Raw genomic sequence first — 22,744 nt, forward strand, 5'->3', positions numbered from 1 at the left:
ACACCAGTGACCAAAGGCAAATTGTGTAGGAAACAACTGCAGATGCCGGTTTAAATTGAAGGTAGACACAAAATGCTGGAGCAACTCAGCGGGACAGGTAGCATCTCTGGAGAGAAGGAATGGGTGATGTTTCGGTTCGAGACCCTTCTTCAGACTGATGTCAGGGGAGTGGGCGGAACAGAGGCAGAATGTAGTCAGAGACAGTAAGATTCCTGTCAACTTCTATACATCGGCGAGACCAAGTGCAGTCTTGGCGATTGTTACGCTGAACACCTCCGCTCAGTCCGCCTTAGCCGACCTGATCTCCCGGTTGCTCAGCACTTTTAATCCACCTCCCTTCCCCAATCTGACCTTTCTATTTTGAGCCTCCTCCATTGTCAGAGTGAGACTCAGTGCAAATTGGAGGAACAACACCTCATATTTCACTTGGGTAGCTTATACCCCAGCGGTATCAACATTGACTTCTCTAACTTCAAATAGCCCTTGCTTTCCTTCTCTCTCCATCCCCTCCCCCTTCCCAGATCTCTCACCAGTCTTACTGTCACCAACTACATTCTATCTCTGTCCTGCCCACTACCATGACATCAGTCTGAAGAAGGGTCTCGACCAGAAACGTCACCCATCCCTTCTCTCCAGAGATGCTGCCTGTCCCGCTGAGTTACTCCAGCATATTGTGTTTACCAAAGTCAAATTCCCATCCCCACCCCTTTATTTCACAGAACATAAAATGTGTTATCCATTCCCAGTTTAAAACAATATCCTTTTTTGTATTCAACAGTTGCAACGTTTTTTCAGGATTTGCTTGTGTCAATGCAGAGCAAACAGATGGACAATGTGAAGATTATAGAATACGATTTACCTGTCCAGAATCATTCTGTAAGTAGTAGACAAGTGGAATTATTCAACACATGCACGTTGATTTATGGTCTGTGTTCTTCCAGATGGGGGAAAAATATCACCGCCCGCCTTTCATAGTTCATGCATACTCTGTGCTCTAGATAGCTAGCTGCTTGTCCATTGTCCATTGTTGCACATTGACTGAGATACAACAGATGAAATGCCTTCTGACTGCACATTGCCTGATTGAAACACAGGACATAGAGGCCATGGCAGTTCAGGAGGTGGAAAATGTAAGCCACACATTTGCATTTAGGAATGACAAGTCATCCTTGGGTACCATGAGATGCTTGTAAACATTACAATAGGCAATGATGTGAAATAGCAAGGAAGCGGCAAGGCAGTTAACAAAGGACTTGGTGGTTACAATCTTCTGCCACAGGGAACAGATGGTGGAGAGAGTGAAGTTTCAGATAAAGATTAAGCACCACCGGCAAGGCACATGTCATGAGCATTCTGGAACAGTCACATCTATGTGCAACAATCCACATCCCATCTATCAACCGCACCATCCATTTCTCCACAACTGGCACACCCACTAGAGTGCACACTGTACACAGTGAAGCTAGACAGACTATGCAATGAAGCTCCTCGACATCCAATCCTCAAATTCAAGTCTATCTTTGAACTGATTGATAGGTTGGGAGGATGCTATTTCCTTTTGCTGGAAGGGTTTCAATGTCTCAGGGGACATGTGAGACATATAAGGCAAACGAGAGCACATATGACGGCATGACAAAGTAATTTCTTCACTGCAGAGGTCGTGAAACTGGAATTCTCTGACTGTGTATGTGCGTGTGTGATCAGTTGTGGAATGTATGCAAAACTTCAATTGACAGATTTATGGACACTCAGGGAATAGTGGATTGTGTGAGTTTTACGGGAATCTTAGAGGGCAACAGCTGGGAAACATGCCCTTCGGCCCACCAAATCTGCACTGACCTACAAACACCCATCAGCACTAACTGCAATTGATTCCCTGCAGATTCTCTTACCTATATAACTGGGAGTGACCAATCAACCTCCCAATCTGTCAATCAGTTAAAAGATGGACTTGAATTCAAGGATTGGATGTTGAGGTGTGGCATTGTAAATTCCAGCTTCACTTTAAGTTCTGACAGTGACTCATTAAGGCCTCTTTGGCAGAATCTTTCAAACCCATCTTCTCATGCTCCGAGAAGGAAATGGCAAGCGGATGAAGGGGAAACACCATCACATCCACATGCCCTGCATGTCACACACCATATTATCTTGCACAATTTTCACTATTCTTTTACTTTACTGGATTAAAACCCTGAAACTCAATCCTCAGAAGCATGTCCTAAGAATGTCCACAACATGTCAATTTTCACTGCTTTCTTCCCATATTCCAAGGCTAAGTTAACTGGCCATTGTAAGTTGTCCTTAGTCTGGTGAGGGAGTGGTCTTCTTCTTCTTGCGTATGGCCTGTTGTTGGTCAACTTGTTCTATTTGATCTTGTTTGTGCACATTGGGTCGATTGCATTAGTCGAAACCGGGTGGACGAGAGGGAGTGGTAAGAAAAGTCGTTTAGAAAACGGGGATAATCAAATATGGTACTAACATTGGAGTAACTGACAATAGTTACAGTAGTACATAGTTGGCACAGACACTCTGGGCAGAGGACATGTTTCTGTGCTTGCACCTCTCTGGGAAAGTGTTAACAGTATTTTATCAAACCACTCAATTATATGTTTGGGGGTGTGCTCAATTATTTGCCCAAAAGGTCGTTCATAACCTATTTCTACCATTCGTTAGGTAACTGCAGAACTCAATGGTTTGATCGTGATGATCCATCAGGACACGGTGATTATGAGGTTCTTACAAATCTCCGAAATGAAAATCCAGGTCTGATCTGCCCCAATCCAACTGGATGTGAAGTGGAGACACTGTCAGGAATTCCAGCCTCAAGCTCTGGGGACATTGTTTCCAGGTAATACTTAATCCCTTCCATTATACTTTAAAGTTATGGGATAGAAGTTCACCTTTGGTCTAAAAGGATGCTTCTATCCCATAACCATGCTGGCGTAAGACCATGGGAACTGAGTATTGGGGAGGTGTGTGTGTGTAACACAGTTTCTCATTTTTGCTCACTTTGGTGACCAAAGGCAAATCTCTCTCTCTGCCCCCCTTTATTCCACAGAATATGAATTGTTTTATCCATCGCCTAGTTTTAATAACTCTTTTTACAATCTCCTATTTTGTATTTAACAGCTGCAGCATTATTTCAGGATTTTTATGTGTCAATGCAGAGCAGAGTGATGGACGCTGTGAAGATTATAGAATACGATTTATCTGCCCAGAATCATTCTGTAAGTATTAGAGATGTGTACAAGTTGATTTATGAACTGTGGTCTTTCACTTGGGGGGGGAAAGATACTTCGACTTTGCTATAAGTTTGAAAATGAAAGTGCCAGCTGCTTATCTAATGTTGCACAACTAGGACCAACAGATGAAATATACTCTGATTACATAATTTATTGATCAAACCACAAGACATAAGAGATCATTCAATATCTCCAATAGCTTCCTTACCACTGAAGTGTTGCTCACCGGCCTAAGTTCTCTCCACATGTCGATGGATTATCTCTACTTCCCTTTTAAACAAAGAACAACATTGACCAGTCATCCAGGACCTTGCCTGTGGCTAGAGATATTTGTCAAGTCCCCTACAATCTCCTATCTTGTGTTGCACAATAACCTGGGAACGGTTCCCATCAGGCCCTCAGAATCTATCCACAATGGTCTTCAAGAGTCCTAACATCATCTCCTTCTTGATTTCAAACTCCTCTTGCGTATCAATATTCTTCACATTAATCATTGGATGGGGAGAGGATGTTTCCACTAGTGGGAGAGTCTAGTACTAAAGGTCATAGCCTCAGAATTAAAGGACATTCTTTTAGGAAGGAGATGAGAAGAAATGTCTTTAGTCAGAGGGTGGTGAATCTGGAATTCTTTGTCACAGAAAGCTGTGGAGGCCAAGTCAGTGGGTATTTTTAAGGCAGAGATAGATAGATTCTTGATTGGTACAGGTGTCAGAGGTTATGGGGAGAAGGCAGGAGAATGGGGTTGGGAGGCAGAGATAGATCAGCCGTGATTGAATGGTGGAGTAGACTTGATGGCGTAATTCTTCTCCTATCACTTATGACCTCACTGTCCTCCGTGTCCTTCCCTTTTCTGAATTCATATGCAAACTACTCATTTGGTACACTACTTCCTTTGACTCAAGCTTCCTTTGATGCACAAATTCCCTCCTTTATCCTCGAGAGGTTCTACGTTCTCTCTTGTTACCTTCTTTTTAATGTGCATGTAATAAGTTTAAGAATTAATCTTGCTCAGCAAAAACATTTTATGGCCCTTTTCTTTCTTCTAATAACCTGCATGAGTTATTTCCTACTATATATTCCTCAAAGGTCCTGTCTGATTTCATCTTATACCTTACATGTGTTTTTTTTTGACAGAATTTACAACCTCTTGTCATCCAAAGTTCCCTTACCGTGTCATCTTTATCCCCCCCCCCCCCCCCCCCCCCCCTCTCTTTCCTAGAACATGCCATCCTGAACCTTGATCAACTGGTCTTTCAACAATTCTCACATGTCAGATGCAGACTTGATTTTAATTGTATCTTACATTGATCAAAACTCTTTACTGTTTCGGACAGTCTATGTTGGATAGTGTCTGTAAACGCCATAAAATGAAACACACATATCATCCAATGCTAAAAGAAAGTATAAAATCTATAGCATATTTACAGAGACTTAATTATTATCTTATCCCAGTTACAGCTGACCTGAATATTTTGAGTACTAACAGTTAATTCTTGGAATGATCTGACATGTTTAATACCCAAAAACACATTCTTTCCCTTCTTGAGGAACATAGAATTCTCTCATTATAATCTGGAATGATTTCTGTTTCTTTAGTTCCTTCCTGTAAAATAAAATGTTCTCAGCCATCATTTATCACTCCTGCAGCTACTTCCCCAAATGGTCATTGTTCTGCACACGTTCATCCAAAGTTTCATTTATACCTGTATCTTTCAGTGTTGTTCATATTCTGTTTTTTGTTTTGTTTTTCCATAAATCAGGTAATTGCAGAACTGAGTGGTTTGACCGGGATGACCCATCAGGTTTTGGGGATTATGAAGACCTTACAATTCTCCGAAAACAATATCCCAATCATATCTGCAATAATCCGACTGCCTGTGAAGTGGAGACAGTATCAGGAGTTCCAGCCTCAAGTACCGGGGATATTATTTCTGAGTAAATAATTATCCCTATCATTTTCCTCGCCTCTCTACCCATTTTGCATGCTTCAGATTTACAGTATTACACTGCTTGTCAAACATCCAATATTGATTGAGGTGTAATTTTCCCCAATTAGGAGAATTAAAGTTAATAACAGTGACTCATGCTAGGAACCACATTTCTTGTCATCGAGCCTAGGGCTGAATAGGACCGCTTGTGACTGCACCATTCAAACTGATCTAGAGTTGAGTTACCAGCTCCATATCCTCTCCATCACACTTACATCTACCTCTATAGTCTTGCATACTTCCATCCTGTCTCAGCATTTGCTAAAATTACCATTAACGTCTTTGTTACCTCAAGACTTGATTATTTCAATATTCTCCATTAATGCTTGCATCACCTCTCTATCTCCCTGATCGTGTGACCCAATGCTCCAAGTTTGGTAATATTGTAATTTTAAAATTCTATTCTCATTTCCCATTCCTCCCATGGCCTAGGTCTTTTTCTCCAGTTCAAATTATTTGATAAATCTCTGCATCCTTCCATTGCTGGCCTCGTGCATGCCTTGCTTTCAGTTGTCCAGCCCCTAATGCGTCATAATCCTTCCTTAAACCTCTCTGTGTCTTCCACTCCCTCTATAATATAGTTTAAATCCTACCTTCGTGGCCATCTCATTACATTCATTTTTGTGCCTTTCAGCGAGATTTTGTTTGATTAACTGCGAAGTACTTCAAGGTGTTTTTATGCTAGCTTCAACACAAACTATTGCTGATCTGTATCCTTACTGTAAAATATATTAATTGATTTTACAACAAAATTAGCATTTTGCTTTGAATGTGCAGCATTTCTTTTTGATATTTCATTGATCTTTAGCAAACTCCATGATCATAACATACCATTCTTTATTGAATAGGTGCAGTATATTGTCTGGTTTTATTTGTTTGAATTCCGAGCAGATGGATGGGCAATGTGAGGATTACAGAATACGATTTATCTGCCCTGAATCGTTTTGTAAGTATTGAGTATTGGTAAAATTTGATTATTAAAGTATTGGAAAAGCTAGTGCCAATATTTATGTGGAAGACAGGAGAGCACGGATAAATTTGGAACCAGCTAAATACTGCAACAAGGTTGGAGATAAGGAACTCCATTCCAGCTTAGCAATGTGGTTATTAGTTTTGGTCCATTTCTAGGTCAGCCATTGACAAAAGTGAAAGGGTCATGCCTTGGGAATCACTGTAGACAATCCTCAGCATTCAGAGGCAGAAAGGTTTAGCAATCTGGGGCCTGTGTTAATGGTTGGCCCATCAAAGCTTGGGGGTAGCAAGATTAGTCATTGTAGCAAGTGAGAGGGATTCATCCACGTTGAAGAGTAAAAGATCTTATAAGTTGATCGAAAGAGGTCATGATTAACAAGTAGGGTACTAGAACACTGCTGTCCATCTTTGTTCATGAAAAAAAAATGAGAAAGGGCTTAGATTCTGTATTCAGCTCCCATTAATTGCAGGACTTTCCAGTTCCAGAGCAATGAAACATCTGCAATGAAAAATATTGATTGCTTTGGGATAGCTCAACTGTAATATCTCCATCGGAAAATCCATAGTTCAGAATAACTTCTGGTGTAAAGAGGGATAGTGAGCATACAATCAAAGCTGAGAACTTAGCGTTAGAACAAATGTAGCAGTCCAGTTTTATTTACTGGGGCTTTTTCAGCAATTCAACAGCAAAACTATTGGTGACAGAATATTGAAAAACAATTTTAACATGACAATTGTAAACCAACAAGGTGATGGAGATAAATACAGATTAACTGCAACGGGTTCCTCCACAGATACTGCTTGACCCACTGATTACTTCCGCCAGTGCCCATGAGCTCTCTCTTATCTGATTCCATCAACATAATTCAGCATTTGTTCCAAAATTGGACACAAAATGCTGGAGTAACTCAGTGGGACAGGCAGCATCTCCGGAGAGAATGAATGGGTGACGTTTTGATCAGCATTTTTACTTCTTGGGTCAACTCATCCATGCCAACCAAGATACCCACCTGAGATATTCCCTTCTGCCTTCGTTTAGTTCTTAGCCCTCTAATCCTTTAATATTCATATCTCTGGGGAGAAGGTAGGAATGTCCAAATGTTTTTTAAATGTTGCAATTGTCCTGCTTCCTCTGGCAGTTAGTTCCATATAGCCACCAGTCACCATATGAAAGGGTTGGCCCTCGGGTCCCTTTTGAATCTTTTCCTCCAAATTTTAAACTCCCCTTCCCTCGTTCCATTTCCTGTATTTGGCCCATATCCCTTTAAGTCCTTCCTACCCATATAAATGTCTAGATATCTTTTGAAAGTCTTAATTGTATCGGTTTTACAGCTTTCTCTGGCATATCTGATACTTTATACCCTCTGTGAAAACTTTGACCCCCAAGTCCTTCTTGAAGCTCATCTTAAGCCCTTTGGTTTTAGACTCCCTTATCCCATGAAAAAGATTGTGACCATCTCCCTTATTTACACCTCTTGTAAGGTCACTCCTCAATCCCCTGCACAGCAGAGAAAATAATTATTCAGTCTTTCCTTATAACTCAAGTCCTCCACTTCCAGTAACATCCTTGTGAAATATAATAAAAATGAACTGCGGATGCTGGTTTATACCAAAGTTAGACACAAAATGCTGGAGTAACTCAGTGGGTCAGGCAGCATTCCTGGAGAAATGGACTTTTCAGGTTGGGACACTTCTTCAGGTGTCCTTGTGAAGCTTTTCTGCACACTTTCCAGCTTAATAATAGTCTTCTTATAACTGGGCAACCGCAACTACTCACAATATTCCAAGTGCTGTCTCACCAACATACAGCTATACATTTGTAACGTGATGTTCGACTTCCTGTACTCAATGTCCTGACCACTGAAGGCAAGCATGTCAAATGTCTTCTTCACCAGCATGTTGACCTTGTAATCACTTGCAGGAAGGTTTGTACCTATGTCCCTGGGTCATTCTGTTCTATAACACTCTGAGTACGTCCTGTCCTTGTTTAATTTACATAAGAACAACACCTCGCATTATTCCAAGTTAAATTTCATCCCTTCCAGCTCCTTGGCATAGTTCCCCAGTTCATTTAGAACAAGGGTTCTTAGACAACCTTCGGCCCATCTTACCTTGCAGAGCAAGGTGGCATTCAGGCAATAGACAATAGTTGCAGGAGTAGGCCATTCGGCCCTTCGAGCCTGCACCATCATTCACCGTGATCATGGCTGATCATCTACAATCAGTACCCCATTCCTACCTTCTCCCCATATCCCTTGACTCCACTATCTTTAAGACCTCTATCCAACTCTCTCTTGAAAGCATCCAGAGAATCGTCCTCCACTGCCTTCAGTGGAGGACTCCACAACTACCCTCTGACTCCTTTCCTCAAGCCAATTTTGAATCCTTTCTTGTCCCCGCCCCCCTGCCCCCGATCAGTCTGAAGAAGGGTTTCGGCCCGAAACGTTGCCTATTTCCTTCGCTCCATAGATGTTGCTGCACCCGCTGAGTTTCTTCAGCTTTTTTGTGTACCTTTGAATCCAATTGGCTAGCTCACCTTGGATTCCATGTGTTTAGACATTTGAAATTAGGATGCAAAACCTTATCAAAGGGCATACCAAAATTCATATAGACAGTCTGAAGAAGGATCCGACCCAAAACGTCACCCATCTTTTTTCTCTCGAGATGCTGGCTGATCCACTGAGTTACTCCAGCACTCCAGCATCCACTGTTCAACTCTCTGCAATTATCTTGGTGACCATTTCAAAAAACTTTATCAAATTTGTGAGACAAAATTTTCCATGGACAAAGCGATTCTTTCAAGTAGTATTTTACAGAAGGTGAATAAATGATTGGTATTTTTTATTCTAACCAGTCCACGCACATTCAGATCCTGGTGCAACCTATCTCTAAGTATTCCTTCCACCAACTTTCCCAGCACTGGTGCAGCCACTCTCCAATCTCCTGTTTCAATAGAACAAAAAAATATTTCAGTGAATATATAGGAAAGAAAATATTAATTACATTTTATATATTTCGTCATATCTCAAATCTACTAATCCTCTCAATTTCCTTTCAATTAGGGATTGCCAGAAGATGGATAAATTATCACTCGATGGTCTTTTTGTTCTCTAGCCACTAAACAACACATTTTAATTCAATCTTGAGCTAATAATGAATAATGTTATTAATAACACAACTTCTGTTTGTTTCTTTCACCAGGTAATTGCAAAACTGAATGGTTTGACAGAGATGATGCAACAGGAAAAGGGGACTTTGAAACTCTTGCAAATTTACAAATGGAATATCCAGGTCGTATTTGCAGTAATCCGAGTGGCTGTGAAGTGGAAACAGTATCTGGAATACCAGCTTCAGACACAGGAGACAACATTACCCCGTAAAAGAGCAATTACTAAAACTTTGACAGTGAGACATTATCTGAAAGAATATCAATTATTTATAAGGACATTTCTCACATGTTATTATTCTGTGTAGGTGCAATGCTGCCTTTGGATTTACTTGTAACAATGAAGAACAAAGTGATGGGCTCTGTGAAGATTATAGAATACGATTTACTTGTCCTGAATCTTTTTGTAAGTATTAATATTTATAAATAAAACACTTATTGTTTCCTTCAACATTAGGGATTTTTTTGAATATCCCACATAAGCACAACTTATGCAGTGCAGATTATTCAACCTTTATAGAAGTCACCTCAAATCATTGAAATAAAAATCAGGTACGGAGTACAACAATTGGATAACTTTCTAGTCCAGATTGCTATTCAAATGGTAAGGATGAAAATCAACCCAATGGTTCTGTATTCCAAGTTCTATTGCATCTTTATGAAATACTTCACATTGTTAGGCTATCTTGACTGGGAGTGAATAATTTCAGGAAAGTATTCAACTGTTGTAACAAATGTGACATCAACAGGGTGTCACAAAAGCAATATGATAATCTGCCAAATAATCTATTTTGAAGTTATTCCTTAAGGATAAATATTATTCTAAATACTGCTTCAACAGTTTTCAAAGATCTTTTACATTTTGAGATCTTTTACATTCAGCTGGTGCAGATAATTTAGCGTTTGATAAGCTAGTACAGGTACTTTTGTTTTTCTGAAATGAAATACCAGCATTGTGTAAACCCTCTGACTCAGAAACAGCACGCAACAAAATATATTAAATTCTTATCCTATCCTAATTAATTCCTAATTTATAAAGAGCTGCTATTTTTTATAATTTGCGGCCCTTAAAATGCCTTAACATTCGCCAGGAGGCTTTTCTGAGTTAGCTAGCTAGATTTTGACTGGAGTGGAATCTCTATCACACAAGTGATCCAATGGACTAGCCCATTCTTATCTCCTAAGATAAGCATTATTTCTGCCATCAGCAGGTTCATTCTGATCTATTTTATTGTTTTCAATCCCAAAAATTAGATTTTCCCTTCACAGATGAATTTTCCTTCATTAGCTCCATGATATCCCTTGTTGGCGTGTGGCAACATCCATAATAATACATTTAGCCTTCTCTTCTCTAGGTCTATTTGTGCAACAACCTTTGTGAATTTATCAACTCTTAAATAATACCTGATCTTTATACTTGTCCAACCAAAGTGAATAAGTACATAATTATCCCAAGCTACTCTGAATTTTTAAATGTGTACTTCACAGTGTACTTTTTGTTTCCTTTGATCAGGTAATTGTGTAACCCAATGGTTTGATCGTGATGATCCATCAGGAATTGGGGATTTTGAAGATCTTGAGAATTTAAGAAAAGCCTTTCCCGATCAGATCTGCAGCAATCCAACTGCCTGTGAAGTACAGACTATAGCAGGAATTCCAGCCTCAAGCTCTGGCAACAACATACCACAGTAAATAAATATGCTTGCCATCTTACTTTGATATTGCAGCTTTATTTATAGTATATTATTTAACAATCTTTGTTAACTCATCATTTCTTCCTATATTAAACAGATGCAGCATTTCTACTGGATTTACTTGTATCAATGTTGAGCAGAAAAATGGGAAATGTGAAGATTACAGAATAAGGTTTACCTGCCCAGAATCGTTTTGTAAGACTTCTGAGAAATTTGTTTCATTGAATTCTATTTTGCAAATACTATTTTTTTTTTTTTGGTGCTAAATGCTTCACCTTTATATTATAGTCCTGAACAAATTATCAATTATTCACAGTGAAAAAAGGTTCATATTCTAGATGGGTTGGTTTGAAATGAACCAACATGACATGCTTTGTTTGTTAGGTATTCCTAACCTAATGTTGGGTATTCTTCAAACCCCTTACAGACCAAAGAAACACTTGTGGGTGGAACCACACCCAAACATCAGTATTCCTTTGTTATTTTCTTTCATGGTAATCCTTGCTAATATGGAAGAGGGGTTGTTGATTGAAAGGATTTGCTAATAAAGATGAAAATGTTGGGGGAAGTGCTGTACCACACTCCTGTGGCTCATTTTGTAATTACTTTCCCTGAGGGTGGTTAATTGGCTTTAATCAAGAGATTTATATATTTTTTCTCCATTAAAATTGGAAACATAGCAATTTCCAAAAGGATTCCCAAATGGGAATCACTAATTTGGGATCTGTTTTGAGAAATCAAATTTTTAAAATTGTATTTATATATTCACCTCTTAATACCATTAGATTTTTCAAATCACTTAAATTAATAAAGTTCCTAATTTCAGACAGAGGTGGATGATTTCAACTACTGTGGGCATTAAAACCTCAGTTTAATTTGACAACAATGGTCAATTTTATTTTAAGATTTGTAATTGTAATTAAGAACCAATATACCTGTACTACCAATTTGCAACAAACAGAAATACATATTTTACATGATTGTTCATTATGTTATTGCTGTTCCATGATGTTTGATTTTAAGGCAAGTACCTGCCTTAAAAGTTGTTTATTCTAGAGATGGGTGTTCCCAATCTCCTGTCTCATTTCCCAGGGAAAGTATCAGCTTGATCTTGAAGTGCACTGGTCTCCCGGAAAGTCTGATATTCTGATTAATTTCCCCAAACTTGTAATGCAATCTACTTTGAGCAGCACATTGCTGCAGCAAGAAGAGATGCTGCATCCCTGCTCCAATACTACAGGTTCAATCCTGACTTCTGTGCTGTTTGTTTGGAATTGGCACATTCTCACTGATCATACGCATTTCGTCTAGGTACTCGGGTTTCCTCCCGCATCCCAAAGGGACGCTGGTTAGCAAATTAATTGGTGACTGTAAATTGCTACTAATATGTGTGGATGAATGGCAAAATGTAAGGGTGGAGGAAAGAAGAAATGGTGTGAATGTGCAAAGAATAAAATTACATTAATGTGAATGGGTGCAGACACTGTGGCTCCATGGCTCTGTTTCCATGTTGCATGGTTCTAGAATACTGGAAATTGTTGTAACGGAGAACTACAAAATGATAGCCTTAATGTTTATAATGTTAATGCTATAATTTTGTTATCATCAGTAATTTCCGAATTTAATCTATATTTGTCAAAGTGATGTTTAAATACTGGTGGCTAATTTAGTAAAACACTGAGGAGTTGCTATGTGAGTGTGTTTAAAGATGGTTTTATTTACTTGTGTTAGAATACTCATCTAAATCATCAATATAAACCACAAACAACAATGGGCCAGCACAGATCCCTGAGCCCCACCGCTAGTCAGTCCTTCCGTCTGAAAAATAACCCTGTACCACCATTGCGCTCTGCTTCCTTCCATGGAGAAAGAACCACTATTTTTCATTGATAGATTTGTAATCATTCTATGTTGTACCATTGGGTATTCCTCGTTTTATTTTCATCTTTGTTCAAATATGTATGCAAATTCTATAAATTAGTTTTGATCATTATCAATGTATTGATTACCACTAGGAAAGAGGTAGTGGGGACATTGCCCAATGTGCTATTGAGTCCATAAAATTTACAAAGCAATGTTTCACTGCACTTGGCCTCCGACAATCATTCTTAAATGTATTTAAGCCGAACATGCGGCAAAAATGAATTTCTAATCAATCTTGACTATGTATGATCATCCTGTGTGTTAAATGTGCCAAAACAATTGGGGTTTTCCTGAGTGTTGCAGTCAATAAGTCATACTTTCAAATTAGAAATTTAGAAATATTGCTTACAGTTCATTTGTGCTTTTCTACGAATCAGGCGACTGTAAAACCCCATGGTTTGATCGTGATGACCCATCAGGAAAAGGGGATTATGAGAACCTTCAAAGTCTCCAAAAAGAAAATCCTAATAAAATCTGCAGTAATCCAACTGCCTGTGAAGTACAGACAACAGATGGAGAACCAGCCTCAAGCACTGGAGACATTATTCCTGTGTAAGTAATATATTTTTGCTCGCTTTTATGCACTTCCAGAGGCATTTAATATGATTGCATGTTATCAACAGTTAGCAATATTAATGATCTGTGCAAATTAAGGCAACCTTTTGTATCGGTAGGACAATGATTAGAAGATATGAGACAAGCAGTAGGATCTCCAATTGACAGGATGTAAATAATGTTAATGTGCAGGAGTACTGAGCTCATCCATTTTGACGTTTTTTAACATAGTTCACAGGATGTTACAATTGCTGAGTGCTCTGTGGCAGAGATTTAGGGATCAATAAAATCAGACATTTTCACAGATCAACTTGTTTATTGTGTTCTTACCTGTCCATATACAAAGGTTCCAGTGATTGTCATTAATTTAAAGGAATATTTACCATCATCTCAAAGTAGTTGGAATACATTGAGATGCAAATGATGTCACAAAATGTGAGACATTTTGAAAGCAGGCGGCAAGTGTTTGAGTAAATATACCTAAATACAACTACATTTCAAAGTAGTTGGAATACATTGAGATGCAAATGATGTCACAAAATGTGAGACATTATGAAAGTAGGTGGCAAGTGTTTGAGTAAATATACCTGAGGAGCAGACCAATTGTACGTAGTACAGTGGAGTGAGAGAGGACATGCCCTTGGTATTGTATTTAGTTCTAGAATGAGTTTTGATTAACTGTGAAGATTGCATTAAAAAATTTTTGTTCTAATTGAAAAGTGCGTTTATTAAAGGATAATTGGAGATATGGAGAGAAACTGGTTCCTCGGGTGGAGAATTCCACAATAAGGGGCTATAGCTATACTGGTAGTCTGTTCTGGCATGTCATCTGGGAACACTTCTTCACACAAGCAATCTGGAAACTGGCCTCCAAAATCATTTTGGGAAGTAATCATTCAAACATTAGATTGAAATAATTTCACTTTGGTAAGAGAATTACGGGATATTAGAAACAAGGAACTGCAGATGTTGGTTTACCAAGGAAATACACACAATGCTGCAGTAACTCAGCAGGTCAGGCAGCATCTGTGGAGAACATGAATAGGTGATGTTTTGGGTCAGAACCCTTCTTCAGATATGGAGGTTAGACAAAGATTTGGAAATGTACTGCATTTTACTGAATGATGATTGCAGCCAAAGTGGATGAACAGCCCATCCCTGTCATGTTATTTTTTCATTTGAATTATCTTGCAGCAATATTATCATATCCTATTTTATTTTAAATAGATGTGACGTATCCAATGGGTTTGTTTGTGAGAATGCAGATCAGAAAATTAATGGTTGCCACGATTACAGAATACGATTTACATGTCCTCAATCATTTTGTAAGTACTGAGTTCTATATTTATCAAGTATATTGGCATGAGATGTGTTGCTTTTTAGAAAGTCAACCAGGGCCAAAGGGCCTGTTTCCATGCCGTGACTATTTTTCCACTTTATCATTTTGCTTAATTCAATGTTGAATATTTTAGTGAAGACTAATTCTTTCATGTTGCGCAATAGGGAAGGCAGCTGTCAGGTACAATAATACAAGCCTCTTTCCATTTTGCCTTATGCGTTGTCATACATCGTAGAAATAGGCCCTCCGGCCTAACTTGTCTGCACGAACCAAGCTGTCTATTTGAGCTAGTCCCATTTACCTGCATTTGGCTCATATCCCTCTAACACTTTATTTTACCACAAACTTGTCCAAATGTTGTTTAAATGTTGTAATTGCATCCATCTTTACAGCTCTTTCCATATACCCACCACCCTCCATGTGAAAGAAATGTCCCTGAAGTTTCTTTTAAATCTCACCTTAAATCTATGCCCTCAAGCTTGAGACCTCCCGAACATGGGAAAAGACTGTATACATCCATTTCATCTTCTCGCCTCATAATTTAACATACTTCTCTATAGTCATCCTTCAGCTTCCTAAGCTCCAGGGAAAACAGTCCCAGCCTGTCCTTATAGTCCATGCTCGCCAATCCCAATAATACCTTTGTGAATATTTCCTACACCCTTAATGATCAGAAATGCATACAAAAGTCGCAGGTTTTTGTATCTGTGCAAGTCTCACCAACGACTTGCACAGATACAATATGACATCCCAACTCCTGTACTCAATGCCCTCTTCGTCAAAGAGTCTTCATCACCCTTTCTACCTATGTAAGTACTTTCAAAGAACTATATACCTGCACTTTGAGGTTTCTCAGTTCTACAGCACTCTCCAGGCCTCTGCCATTTAGTTTTATTTATCCCCTGGTTTAACACCCCAAAATGCAACACCATGCACTTTAAGTTAAATTCCATCTCCCATTTCTTGACTCACTTCCTAGTTTATCTAGATATTATAAATCTTATATAATCTTCTTCACTACATTAGATCACCAATTTTGGTGTCATCTGCAAACTTACTAATCATGTTAATAACATTGTCATCCAAATCATTGATACAGATGACAAACAACAGCAGATCCAGCTCTGATTGCTGCAGCACAAAACTGGTCACAGGCCTCCAATCTGAATAACACATTTCCACTTCCAGTCTCTGATGCCATCCACTCATCCAATTTTTAATCCAAATGGCAAGCTCACCCTGAACTCCATGTGATCTCACATTCCAGACTAGCCGATCAGGTAGCACCTTGTCAATTCCATGTAGATGATTAAAACCCTGCCCATGTCAATCCTGTTGGTCACCTCGTCTTAAAAAAAAAACTGAATTTTTAAGGCACATGCACATGCACTATCCCTTGACAATCCCCTTGCCTATCCAAATACTGGTAGTTCCTCTTCTCCTCCAGTAATTTTCCCATGGCTGACATTCGGCTCAGCAGCTTGTAGTTCCCTGCCTTGCCTGTGCAGCCCATCTTAAATAAAGACACATTAGCCATTCTTCATTATTTCAGTACCTCACCCGTGGTTAAAGATATGGCAAATATCTCTGCCAGGGTCCCTGCAATTTCTTTCATAGCGTCCTACAATCTCATAGATATACTTGATCAGGCCCAGGAGATTTATTCATTTTAAGACCACCAGCATCTCCTCTGTTGGAGTGTCAATGTATTCCAATATATCACAAGCATTTCCTTTAGTTTTCATGATCATCTCCACACTAAATGCAATGTTCTGCCACCCAGATTTCCCTCAAGTGTACCATTACATCCTTTAAACTCCTCAAAAGGATTCATGATCCCAGCTGCCTATACCTGACATATTCATCCTTTTTCCTGACTAGTGCCTCAATATCCCTCATCCACGAAGGTGGCCAAATTCTACCTCCTTAACCCAATTTAAGACTTTAACTTGGGGTCACTTCTATTTTTTTTCCTTAATTTATTATAAAACCAATAGAATCACAGTCACTAATTCCACAGTATTCCTTCATTGACACCTCTGCTTTCTGCTAGCAACATGACTCTTGACTCTGATGCATAATATACTCATGACCAATATGCACACAGAGAAAATAATATTGCCACAGAAAATTTTAAAGTGTACTCATGTAACAAAAAATGACTGCACTTGAAGTACTCTGCAGAGCAGCTATCAAGAGGTGTTGTAGTCTGTTGTAAGCTAGACGTCATAAGGGTTCAAGTTTTACTTGCTATGTGATGATTTAGAAGGAGCAGGATGAAGTGGTGAATTCACACAGAGAGTGGTGAATCTCTGGAACTCTCTGCCACAGAGGGTAGTTGAGGCCAGTTCATTGGCTATATTTAAGAGGGAGTTAGATGTGGCCCTTGTGGAAGGGGATCAGAGGGTATGGAGAGAAGGCAGGTACGGGATACTGAGTTGGATGATCAGCCATGATCATATTGAATGGTGGTGCAGGCTCGAAGGGCCGAATGGCCTACTCCTGCACCTAATTTCTATGTTTCTAAAGTGGAATGCATGAGAGAGAGAAAGAAAAGGGCTATTAGATAGGCTATTATCTAGCCAGACAATTCAAGACCATGAATAATTTTTGAGAATTTGATACCATTAAACACCCTAATTCCCCATCCAGTATCTTACCTTCTCAGTGTGTATATTGCCCATGAGTGTATGGATTTCACACCAGAGTTAAGTCATGTCGCTAGTAGATAGCACCTGCAGATTTGTAGCTACTTCTTGGTGTGAAATGCTGTGTAAATGCAGAAGGTATACTGTACTGTTGTAATGGTCACATTCAGCAAACCACAAAGGACGCAGAATGTTGTGGTACATCGCAGAGTTGACCCCAGAGTCCACAAAATCAAAAGCATGAAGTCCGTAAGTTAGTAGCTGACCTCATTAGATGAAGACACCCAACATCTTTGTGATGCCATTAGAGCATCCAGTTGGCCAAAATTAAAATAAAAGCTAACACAAAATAAATCATCCAAACCACATGTTTTTAACCAAATCCACACCAAACCTAAATAATTGCCCTCCTTCGGGTTCCCTTTTGCATCCGTTTATTTTTTCCCTGTGGCTCTCTGTTCTGTACCTCATTCTCAAGGATGCAGCAGAATTTGGTGGATGACTGCTGCTACAGGGGAGGAGACTAAAGCCCCTGTCCCACTTAGGCGATTTTTTTTTTCGGTGACCACATGCGACTAGACTGTAGCCACATAGCTGCGGGGTAATGCCTGTATGGTCGTGAGTCTTGTCAAGTTACCTAAAGAGTCGTAATTTTCTCTGGTCGCCGCTGGATTTTGAAATGTTCAAAACTTTTCGGCGACTGTGACGTAGACAAACTTGATGCAGCTTGTCTTTACCTGTCATAGGTTGTTGCCAGGATGGTGTAGGTTGTCACCAGGTGATGTTGGTTGTCGTCGGGTGCTGACTTCGGTGAATTCCATTGGCGACTACCTACATCAACCGGCGACAGGTACCGGCGACTGAACCGTCTTCAGTTGTCGCCGACAGGGTCGTTGCTTGTCGCAGCTTGTCGCAGGTGGACGTAGGTTGACTTTGGTTGTCGCCTGTGTAGTCGTAAGTTGTCGTAAGTGTGGTCGTAGGTGGACATCCTAATGGGTCGCCGGTTGTCGGTAGCTTGCCGTAGCTCAACTAAGTTGTAGGTTGTCGTAGCTTGTCGTAGGCATTGTCGTGGGGGGGGGGGGGTCCAGTCGTCGCTTTTTCAGCGACCTACTACGACTGTGACAGTCGCTGAAAAAAATCACCTAAGTGGGACAGGCCCGTAAATTTATCCTGAGCCTAGAAGATTGGTTTCAGACTACACTTTAATGTGTGCAACAACAGTTTAAATGGCTGGCTCATAACCAACAGGAAGGCACTGTCAAATTGGCAGTGTTGGTATCACAAATATTGCTATTCTAAGAGCCTAATAAACAATTGTGAAATCCCAAAAATGTCTAAAAGTACTAACATCCATGACTGAAACCTGTATTGTACATGGCAGTTGGGCATAAAGGAATAAATCAAAGAAAGGGAACAATCTGCTGGAGGAACTCTAGTGTCACCAGTAGAAATATTTTTATTCCAAGAATGATTATGTTCATGCAGAGTCCAGAGTAATCTTAATCGGTGAACCCATTAAGAATTCCAGGGGAAGTGGATAAGAATAGAGCTCATGCTTTAATTTACTCACCTAAATTAATCTAGTGTTTAAATTAGTTTAACCAATGAAAACAATAAGCGTGATGACTCTGCAGGTCTTTTCCGTTATGGGATTACCAACTATTTGATTAATACAATTGTCAACTTCCTGTTCATTCTTTTAATTAGGTGGCAAGAAAACTCCATGGTTTGATCGTGATAACCCAACAGGACAAGGAGATTTTGAAGATCTTGTAAATCTTCGGAAAGAAAATCCCAATCAAATCTGCAGTAAACCAATTGCCTGTGAAGTACAGACTGTGGGTGGAAAACCACCATCAAGCACCAATGACAACATTCCTGAGTATAGAATTCCATTATTGTATTTTGATCCTATTATTCTATTCAATAAGTAGTAACAGTAAACAGAGGAATTTGGGACAAGCGTGGATGGGCATCTTGCTTAGCATGAACAAGTTGTATCAAATGGCGTATTACACTGCTATACGACTAATTATCTTGTCAGCCATATTAACACATCCTTCTATCTTGATTTAATAGGTGCAGCATTTTAACTGGATTTGTTTGTCTGAATAAGGATCAAACCAATGGAGCCTGTGAAGATTACAAAATACGATTTACCTGCCCTTAATCATCTTGTAAGTATCAAATATTCCTGAACACTAATTTTGGACATTCCAGTTTGGAATCAATAATGAGAGTGAAATTGGGAGTAAAAAGCAAATGTCCATAAGAGGGTGAAAGACAAGAGAGGTGAAGATCAAAACGGATCATCATATGAGGTGACAGGGAATGAAAATGAGCAGGACGCAAACAAACTTTCTAAATTAGATAAAATAAGAATAACATTGTTATTTGCAATTATCAAAGTGAATTAATATGAATGCCTAATGGGCCTGTCCCACTTAGGCTATTTTCAGGTGACTGTTGGCGACTGTCATAGTCGTAGCAGGTCACCGAAAAACCGGCGACTGGATCCCCCCCTCGACGTAAAATTTGAAATAGAATCATTAACATCTCAAAAAAACGAAGTCAGCACCGGCGACAACCTCCGCGTTCCTGGCAACAACTTACGTCATCCTGGCGACAACCTACATCATCCTAGCGACAACCTATGACAGCACCTACATCAAGTCAACTGTCGACGTCAGTCGCCGAAAAGTTTTGAACATTTCAAAATCCAGCTGCGACTAGAAAAACACTACGATTCTTTGGCCGACTGAGGAGACTACTCACGACCATACAGGCGACACCCCGGCGACCATGTGGCGACAGTCTTGTCGCCTGTAGTCACCTACAAAATCGCATAAGTGGGACAGGAGCATAAATCTGGCATTATAACAGAAAAAGCGAGGAATGCTCAATGTTTGAAAACATTAAATGCAATGTGAGTTTGGGATACTCTAATGTGCCCAGTAGTAACATGGAAACCTGTTTCCTGAACTAAAAGCTTCTTTGGAATAGAACAGGTCAAATACAGAATGATTAGTATAGACTTTATTAAAGAATTTATTAAAGAGTCAAAAACAAGAACTAAATGGTGAAGTTCTAAAATGAAATCAGAAAACCAGGTTTTCTCAAGCTTATATTTAAGGGATGTGGACACCACGAGCAAGGCTACCATAAAATGTCCCTCTGTAATTGTGCTGGTAAAGCTGATGGTGAACATGAACCACCTTTGCACTTCTAGTGAGGGCACTTGCACAGTATTAAAATCGGATGCTGGAAATCTGAATAAAAAGTGAGAAGTGTTGGACAGGTCAGATGGTACCTTCCAAACTTTAACCTTTTTTTTAAAGCTGAGGCTAGTGTGTGTTTCTATATTAAAGATTACAGATATGATAATTGAAAATGTACAAGCAGAGGTTCAGGGACTTTCCTAGTAGCAAGAGACTGGCTTTCCATTATGGATGACCAATCTCTTAACGTGCTTTTGCAGCTATCAATGTCAGATAATTGGAGTAGTTTCACCAGTTTTATTTCCCAAGCAGCTGCTGCGAGACGGGGAAAAGAATAATAGAAAGATACTAATCAGATGTTAATTTCATTTTTTCCCCCAGTAACAACAAACTGCAAATAGAAAAGGAATTACAGGACCGGAATTGGGACCTTATCATATCCAGTTTTCCAAATGACTGCCCAGTGTTATGAAACTGCAATTTAACATTTGTGTATTGATATAAACAAAGAATTCTGTTATGTTGCCTAATTGCTATTAGTGTAATATTTGGAATGTATCATGGTTCCAGTAACTAAATATATAATAAATGTTTTGCAAAAATGGAAAGGAATTTTAACAGAATATTTATTTTCTAAATATGGAAAAATACTGGTCTTATGAATATCTAGATTCCTTATCTAAAATTTGTTGCTGCAACTCTAGCATTACAGAGTTTCTTTCTTTTGCATTCACAAATTGATGTCACTAGACCCAACTATTATTCACATGGAATTTGTCTTTGATATATATATTTAAGTTAACAGAATACGTTAGCATATTGTAATTGTACATATACCACAGAGAACTCACCAGAATTGCAATATACACTAAGAAATACTTTGAATGGAGCACCATTTTTGTACACCCTTGGGGACCTCTCACCCCTACACACTGGAGAATCTGTTGTTTGCATTTTCCTTTGTGGTTGGTATAATTGTTGAAGTATAACAAATCTTACTGGACCTCTCCTTTAATTTATTTATTGGTAATATTATACTGCATTATTTTTTGGTCTAATTTTACTCGCCTAATCGATTTTCCGCATTTCATGTATTGAAGAATAGAATCATCCTCTCACAAAAGTACTCATAAATTTGAAAAGTCTTCAGAAAATTACTAGCAAACGATTACTTCCACTGGCTGAAGAATTGATAATGACAAGACAAGATTTAGGATTGAAAGACTTTATTCTATGTTCCAATTACTAAGATTTTTGTGACACCTTGGTTTGCTCATCCCTTTTCATTCAACTCATAGCTGCCCCAGGCACATTCCCGTGCAACAGCAGAAGATGTTACACCTCCTTTCTCACTTCCATCCAGTGACACCAGCAGCCCTTCAAGGTGAGATAGAGGTTCGCGTGCATCTCTTCCAACCTTGTCTATTGCATCTGGTGCAAAGTGGATGCGGCAAACATCGTTTCACTAAACACGTGCTCTGCCAACAAGGCATACTGGAGCTCCAATTTATAAACCAATTTAACTCTCCTTCGCATTCCTCTAGCACCTTTTCTGTCCTTTGTTAGAGTGAGGCCATGCACAAACTGGAAGAACAACACATTTGTTTCATTTAGATGGCCTACAACCTAAGGGTATGAGCAATGAATTATCCAATTTTAAGTAATACTCCCACCCAGCACACGCATTTTTCCCATCATCTCACACCACTCTAGTCACCCTACTCCTTTCCCCTCTGGTGATGTTCGTCTCCCATCCCCAACTTTCATATTTTTCTTGTAAACTAGCTCTTTCCCCTCCCATCGCCCACTTCCACTTGTAATCCTCCCTCCCGCTTTACATTTTACTCCTTTCCAATGGAACAGCAGGAGTTGTAACACCTGTCCCGACACCTCTCTCACTGATTTAATTTTTTTCAAATATACTTGTTTTTTCTATTAATCTATGTAAGTGGTCAAGCACATTTCTCCACATTATGTCATGCTCTTGCCACTCAATTAA

At 39.3% G+C, this 22,744-nt stretch overlaps 1 protein-coding gene across 1 annotated transcript in view; it reads left to right on the forward strand.

The window, feature by feature from the left end:
* Positions 1-22,401, forward strand: part of LOC129711657 (uncharacterized) — a 34,905-nt gene extending 12,504 nt beyond the window's left edge. The window contains exons 15-28 of the mRNA XM_055659457.1: positions 779-876; positions 2,674-2,848; positions 3,130-3,227; positions 5,003-5,177; positions 6,079-6,176; positions 9,404-9,578; positions 9,677-9,774; positions 10,882-11,056; positions 11,160-11,257; positions 13,363-13,537; positions 14,768-14,865; positions 19,235-19,409; positions 19,607-19,704; positions 21,127-22,401. Coding sequence (XP_055515432.1) covers positions 779-876; positions 2,674-2,848; positions 3,130-3,227; positions 5,003-5,177; positions 6,079-6,176; positions 9,404-9,578; positions 9,677-9,774; positions 10,882-11,056; positions 11,160-11,257; positions 13,363-13,537; positions 14,768-14,865; positions 19,235-19,409; positions 19,607-19,697 — 1,729 coding nt within the window. The 3' untranslated portion in view covers positions 19,698-19,704; positions 21,127-22,401. The remainder of the gene's footprint in view (positions 1-778; positions 877-2,673; positions 2,849-3,129; positions 3,228-5,002; positions 5,178-6,078; positions 6,177-9,403; positions 9,579-9,676; positions 9,775-10,881; positions 11,057-11,159; positions 11,258-13,362; positions 13,538-14,767; positions 14,866-19,234; positions 19,410-19,606; positions 19,705-21,126) is intronic.
* The last annotated feature ends 343 nt before the right edge of the window (positions 22,402-22,744 follow it).

The sequence above is a fragment of the Leucoraja erinacea genome, chromosome 30 (assembly GCF_028641065.1).
Source record: "Leucoraja erinacea ecotype New England chromosome 30, Leri_hhj_1, whole genome shotgun sequence".
Classification (NCBI taxonomy): Eukaryota; Metazoa; Chordata; class Chondrichthyes; order Rajiformes; family Rajidae; genus Leucoraja; species Leucoraja erinaceus.